This window comes from Semicossyphus pulcher, unplaced genomic scaffold (genome assembly GCF_022749685.1).
Source record: "Semicossyphus pulcher isolate SPU_LCO1_2020_fin unplaced genomic scaffold, fSemPul1.0.p SCAF_5, whole genome shotgun sequence".
In the NCBI taxonomy this organism is placed as follows: domain Eukaryota; kingdom Metazoa; phylum Chordata; class Actinopteri; order Labriformes; family Labridae; genus Semicossyphus; species Semicossyphus pulcher.
Genome location: NW_027211726.1, coordinates 16,965,001 through 16,972,178, shown reverse-complemented (window position 1 = coordinate 16,972,178; position 7,178 = coordinate 16,965,001). Strand labels below are relative to the sequence as shown.

At 44.0% G+C, this 7,178-nt stretch overlaps 1 protein-coding gene across 2 annotated transcripts in view; it reads right to left on the bottom strand.

The window, feature by feature from the left end:
• Positions 1-991: 991 nt before the first annotated feature.
• Positions 992-7,178, bottom strand: part of pum1 (pumilio RNA-binding family member 1) — a 27,945-nt gene continuing 21,758 nt past the window's right edge. For both annotated transcript variants that reach the window (XM_069681080.1, XM_069681079.1), the window contains exons 17-23: positions 5,944-6,073; positions 5,614-5,748; positions 4,734-4,871; positions 3,872-3,997; positions 3,558-3,679; positions 3,233-3,425; positions 992-2,689 (exon numbers count right to left, since the gene is read on the bottom strand). In XM_069681080.1, coding sequence (XP_069537181.1) covers positions 2,558-2,689; positions 3,233-3,425; positions 3,558-3,679; positions 3,872-3,997; positions 4,734-4,871; positions 5,614-5,748; positions 5,944-6,073 — 976 coding nt within the window. In that variant the 3' untranslated portion in view covers positions 992-2,557. The remainder of the gene's footprint in view (positions 2,690-3,232; positions 3,426-3,557; positions 3,680-3,871; positions 3,998-4,733; positions 4,872-5,613; positions 5,749-5,943; positions 6,074-7,178) is intronic.

The window sequence follows — 7,178 nt, the reverse complement described above, 5'->3', positions numbered from 1 at the left end:
TTTCATTTCTCTGACTTTTGTGTGCTGCTTGTGTTTCATAGGTGCCTCTTTTGACCCTTAGTTTGATTGAAATAAGAATCACAAAAAAGACCTAGGTAGGCTAGGTGCACACTAGTTGGTATTGAATAAACTAGGCTACTGAAGCCTCCCTCCTTTATTTAAGTTGAGCTATACACTTTAAGAAATCTACAAAGCCATTATTGCCACCAATGTCACACCCATCCGGAGTTATTTTGTCAGTAACATCCTCTCTGTTTACACCAAGGCCCAACAAGCAAGAGACTAAAGCTGGGCAGGTAAAAGCAAGTGTATTGTGCCCTCATGTTTGCAACAAAGATACAATTGGAAGAAGAAAAGCAGGATGTTTTAATAAGACATCCGCTCAGCATTGCAGTGTAGTATTATAATCTCTCCTTGCAAACCTCCGGGCCATTACTCAAGTGTAGTATAATTATGAGAGTATCAGGTTATTGCGTGGGTTTACTTTTCCTTTTGTTCTCTCTTCAAACACCAGTAGCCTTTCACTCCTGCCTAGAGTGATATGAAGGCTTTCACTATTGCTCATCCAGTTGTGAATAATTATACGGATAATAAATCCAGGAACGGTCTTTGAATCAAAGTAATAGCCGCCGTTATCTGTTCTCATTACTGAAACTTAAGTTGTTCCTTACTGCGAGCAGTCATTATCGCAACTGATCAACATGGTTGGCTTTCATTTGTCAGCTTTATGCCATGCTTAAATGCCAGCCGTATTAATCAGTCACATTTATGAAGAAACTAAAGCGTAAGGAGAACAATCTAATGTTGTCTTCCTGAATCATGCTGTATGTAGACAGTGATCTCACTGCAAACAGAATAATAAACTTGGCTGGACAATAAAGTGTGAGTCATATCCTGTTTCTTCCTTTACACACCTTAAAAACAAGCCTCTCCTTTGTTCTTTCATCCAATCTAAGTGCATTAAACATAAAATGAAGCACACTTGAGACAGTTAAATTTTCAAAGTTTTTTTGTTCAGTTTGGTTTCAAAATAAAGATCACACAATTGTTTAGAGACAATCTACAACAGGAGTTACAAAAAATAGTTGCCCAGGCAATAAGCATACACAGGTTCTGTTAACTATACACATATGGTTACAGGTGTGCTCGTAGTAAATATACACAAGGCTGCTCCAAATGTACACCGCGCTGTGGCGGGCTGCCTCTCTCACCCAAAAGGACATAGACAGTATGATACAGCACTTACAGCACTAGAGAAATGCCAAAAAACACAAGAATCTCCTCTGTACAATCCATGGGTTTACCCCTCTGAAAACAGTCATGGGTAATAGAAGGGTTTAAATGAGTAAAAGTTAATTCTCCCACCCAGCCAGCATACCCATACACATGACACATTTCATGGGGTAAAGCATTCCTATAAAAAAGATCTTAAAAAAAGGTCAAAAAAAAAAAAAACCTTCAACATAAACCAGAAGACACCACTAAGTCTAACAGAACGTGTCCAATTGGGATTCAGTGGGAGATCGACGTCTTAAGTTAAGCAGTGACAAGATAAAGATAAAACCAAGCGTGGCGAATCTTTGTACAAGTACTACGCTGTATAGAAAGGGCTTTTCAAAACAAAAATTTGATATTACAATTTACAATATACAACAACTCATATGTCACAACCAAGGAGGTGAGAATATACACTGAAATGCACAGGTTTTTTTTTTCTAAGATTTTTTTCAGAGTGAGCTTTTTTTCTTTTTTCTTCTCATACCAAAAAAGGGTGGTAAAGCACTTTTACATTACAAGGGTTTACAAATGTACAATTATACAGTCAGAAGTATGTGGTCACTACTAGGATACATTATAGATACAGATTCAACATCAAAAACCAGAAAAACTACAAAGTTTTATATATATATTTATATATATATGCAAAGGTCTACACCAAGTATACACGTTATATTTATAGAAGCAAGACCAGAAAACGAATCTCCCATGCTAAATGATCTGTCTGCTGGTTAGCTGATGGCGCGTGTGTGCGTCTATGATTCTGTGACGTCAGACAAATTAAATACTCGTTCCATCTCATAGTGGTAAATAGCTAAGATGGGAGGAGGAGGAGGAGGAGGTGGGGACAGCAGGATTGTGTGTGCAGCAGTAGCAAAAAGGTGAAATGATTTTTTGAGTTTATCAGAAAAGAGGAAATTAAAGGAAAAAGACAAACAGAAAAATAAGGAGGGAGTGGAGCAGGTCTCACCTCTCTCCACTCCCTGCCCTCCATCCCTCCCCCAGCTCTGAGGGGCCGGGATTCAGGTGGGGGAGGGGCAACAAATTCAGACAAAAACTAAGGCTGCCTGTAGCAACAGGCTCCTCCCGAAGGGTTGTTCAACGTCCTCAGTGAGAAGGATTTAAGGAGGGGGAAGTAGGTACTATGACTTTTAGAAGGTCAGACGGGGACAGGAGGAAGGTGGGGGTGTGGGGAGACATGACAGCATCAGGAGGGTGAGGTGAAAGGTGAGAAGGGGGGAGGGGTATATTAGGTGATATACGGATGGGAGGAGTGGGTTTACATGATGCCGTTAGGAGGGCCGCAGAGAGGACCCAGGTCGACGCCGTTCTTCATGTAGTACTTTTCCAGCTTGGCCAGGATGTGTTTGCCATACGTGTACTTCCTCAGGGTGGAGATGTGAGGCCGGATCTGCCCGGAGACAAAAAAAAACACATGGTGAACATGTTCAAAGGGATTGTGGGTAACAGGCGCTTCAAACAGACCCCGTTTTTGGCATTTCCCCTTCACTACCTTCACAAAAAAAGTCTTGATTTTCTTTCGTGAACATCAAACAGAAACACCCATTTAATTGGAAATCAATGATCACTTGTCACTTTGTTAGCTTCTGTGTTGTTGGCCAACAGAGAGCTGATTTAAATGTATTGATGTGCAGGTAAATAAAGGGTTGGGTGATGGGTTGATGTTTATTTTCCCTTGTAAGATCTTCGAAATCAAAGGTTAACATTTATGTCTGATTGGTCAATCAAAACTTGAGCAATCAAGATAAATTGTGATTGTGGTAGCGGCCATGTTTGCACTCCATAATCACGCAATGAAACATCAATTTACTCCATCATACTTCAATAAAAAGAGTACTGCTCGAATGCTAAGATTTCTGTTGGTCGTCAGGATGAATGGGATGATTCCCCAAACTATTCACAGGCTTGTTGCTACAATCTTCTGTCCACGAACCTTGTGCATAACGATCTTGCGCTGGGTGGGCTCGGCCACGTCGATCATCTTCTGCACCACGTAGTTGGCGTACTGGTCCTTCATCATGGTGTATAAGGCACTGTGGGGGCCCTCAGTCAGGCTGCACACCTCGTCTATCAGCACCGCCCGTTCCGCCCGCGACGCGTGGGTCACACACTTCTCCACCACATTACTAGAGAGAGGAAGAGAGCGTGTGAGTGAGATTGAAAGTCTCAATTAGGGAAGAGAAAGAAAAAGGCAGGGCTGCAATTGCAGAGAAACGAAAGAAAAAGACAAGATAACAAACGTTTGTCTTGGAATTTACCTCGCAAACTTGTGCTGGCTGAGTCCCAGGACATTGCCTCTGATCTCAGCCACGATCTTGCTCTTATCCTCGGCTCGGCCGTGCTCCAAAACGTGCTGGATGACATAATTGCCGTACTGGTCCTAAATAAAACAAAGCGCGCAGACACATTAAGTAAAAACGTGAGGGAGCAGCTGGTGCCTCGACGTCACATCAAACACAGCCAACATCAAAAATCTGGACTGAGAAGAGCTTTATTTAAGCCAACATGATGTGTCATTATGCTGGTGGAAGGAAGACAGCAGCGAGCGCTCGTGTGCGTGTGTGAGTGTTACCTGCACAAGCTGCTCTGTGTGTTGATGGAGCTCCTCCAGTATAGGCAGCGTCTGTTCAGGAAGGCAGTGTTCGAGAATGCGCTGGATGACTCGGCAGCCGTAAGGGTGAGTGGAGAGGGCAAAGACCTGAGAGACGCACATAATTACACATCTTTACTTATTCATCACACACGCTGAGTGGTCCTGCTGCAGCTCTGTGAGTTGAACACTAGTTTAGCTCTGCTCCAACACTTAAAAGGTGCAGAACGTCGCTCGGATTACAGTCGCAAATTATCATCCTCTCGCAGACCCAGCCCGCCCCTGCAGGGAAGGTGAGAGCACATTCCTGACGCGCCTTCAGCTACGCAAACAAACCTGAGCTGTCGGGTGGAGAACATGCAGCTACTCTACATGCAGATGTGTGACAGGCAGAACACACACGCACACTCATCAGTGAGATTTACAGTCAGAACGTCCCGAGCAGCTCCTTAAATCCGAAACCTTTCGTTTGTATTTAACAAAAAGGTGCAGCATGAACACACCAAAATCTCTCTCTTAACACTTTATGCTAATGTAACATTTAGCTGTTGGATAGAAGATGGCTGTTGCCGCTGGGCTGAGGTTTCTGTTGCCATGGCAACATACCATGTCCCTGGGAGGGACTGAGTACGTGTGAGTGTGTGTGTGTGTGTACTTTGGCGGTGACAATATGCTCGCTGCCTAAAGGAAGCGATGGTGTGTGTGTTAGCAGAAGTGGATATGTGTGTGTGGATGTCAGTCGAGCACCGGCAGGCTTCGGTGATTGAATGTGGAAATATTTTTTGGTGTGTTTTAATGTGTGTGTGTGTGTGTGTGTGTGTGTGTCCAGAGAGTGGGGACCCACCTGTCCCTTAAAGGCGTCTATGATGAAGTGCAGCGCGTGAGGCTGGACGCACTCGATACACTTCTGCACCACGTGGTTACCGTTCTGGTCCTTCACACACTTCAACACATGGCCATCCAGCTCCCGCACCATCTCACTCTGCAGGAAGGAGGAGCAGGAGAAGGAGAGAGCAAAAGGGGGAGGAAGAATGTGGAGAGGAACATGTGATTGTTTGTGAGAAATCAAATATTGCCTGAAAGCATTTTCCAGCTGCTCCTTCATTTTTCACGGTGGCTCACAGGCCAACAAATAAGCCCGGGCTGTGAACAGCTGCCCTGGAGAAATCTATCGAGGTCCATTAAGGAGAGATGGATATCTTTCCCTCTCCATCACACACACACTTACCTTCTCCCAAAACCACTGCATTTAAGCAAAAAGATTTCCTGTTGATATTCGGCTAGATTTATTCCAACACCTGCAGTTCAACATTTGCATATAAACTGCGGGATCATTAGCCTCATTCATCGTTGATGATAGAGAGCCCGCGAGGAACCTGCAGCTACACGAGGCAGCTCCAACATAAAAAAAAAACCTATAATGTGGGTGAAAAATGCTGTTTCAGCGCGAGGAGCGCACCTCTTTATCGATGCCGCATTGTGCTATATAAACAGAAATTAGTGTTCCCAGAGCAAAGCGAGTGAATTAGAAGCACAAGGATAATAAATATGCTTTTAACTGGAACACTGTGAAGGATCTTTTTTTTCCCCCTTACAGTAAAAACACCACATCACAGCAGGGCTATGGCAGGATGAGATTAATTAAGGTCATTACAGTGCCAAAGGTACAGTCTGTTTTCTTTGTTTGTACATGCGGATGGGGCAGTAAGGACTAATGCACTTACAATGACCTGCTGATCAGAGGGGATGAACTCGAGAGCTTTCTGAATGACCCTGCAGCCGTACATCTGCAGAGCCAGAGACAGCACATGACCCCGGATCCTCTCCGCCAGAGCCAGCTTCTGGTCCAGGCTGCCGAACTGAAACATAAAAATATGAGCCTGTAAGTCCTCTGATCCATTTGTTGACACATGACACATTACCACCTGCAGAGCACGTTCACACAGGACACAGAGCACGTCGAATGAAGTTGCAGCTCTAGAGAATTATAGGCAGAGATGTTCACATTAAACTTTGACGACAGTGACCTTTTAAAGCTAACTTTTCATACAAACCTCAAAGAACTTCTGGATGACGTAATTTCCAAAGACGTCCACCATGAGCTGGTAGGCGGCCTGCAGGATCTCACTGAAGACAAGCTGGCGCTCGGCTGAACTGGCTCGCTCCAATTTCAACTGAATAAACCTTTAAGAGACAGAAAGGAGAAGCATGTAAGTCACGACAGGTTATTATCTTTTGCAATGCATAATGGGAAATATATAGGACCTGCTAAGTATGTAAAGGAGATTTACAAAGTTTGGATGAACTTGAAGAGTGACAAAGCAATAAAGTGAAACTCATGTGCAAAGACCAAGCGGGAGCTGCTCCTATATGTTTAACCGGAGGGAACAGTCAGACTGAAGGAGACGAAGTTCAGAGGGGAGAGAGGAGGAGAAGGAGTCGAGCAGCCTGCGAGGTAAAGTGATGGATGCCAGGCAAAAGAAAGCAGTGATAAAAAGCAGAGTGATGTTGAGGAGACGGAGGGAAGAATATGTCTGGAATGTGCAGACTGGACGTCATGGTGTATTTATAGATCATTTCAGTGGAAAAGTCTTCATAAGAGGCACCGACAGACCCAGAAACCAGGAGCCCAGTGGCCTGCAGGGGCCCCTCTGGAGTGTGTCCAGAGATGGACACAAACGGGCTGTATGGTCTTAACTGTTGGTGTTGATACTTAAAGAGGAAATAAAACATTCCTGTCATGTTCAAAGCTTTGTCTGATTCCACAGAGTAACAAGAGTCTATAGGTGGATATTGAGCATGAATGTGCAGGAACGTCCTGAGGGCTGTAACATTTTCACATCCAGCCTGTTCACTTTCTCTGATGAACGTTCAACATGAACTGTTTACTGTTGGTGTTTTTTCAGCACTGCCTTAAGGACCCTGAACACAGCGCGGATCCCAGACGAGGAAGAGGAGGTAAAAAGAAGCTTTGTCAGATTGGAGAAAATAAGTCATACGTATTCTGCATCGCAAACAGGGGAAGACACGTTTTAAAGAATAGGAGATTTGCCGGTCAGGTCCAATCTAATGAAAGATTCTCAGTTGCACTCTGGGAAATGTAGGATCTGATGTGAGTTATTGTTGTGCTTCTCTCTGTTGACCTGAGGTCCATGACAACTGTCTCTACTTTTCAAACTAAATTTGAAACCAGTCTATTCTCCTGAGCGTACGATTATGTTCTTCTGTTTTTATTTCATTTTCTTTATGCTTTTTGTGTGTGTGTTTGATTGCTATGTGGTGTGTCTGA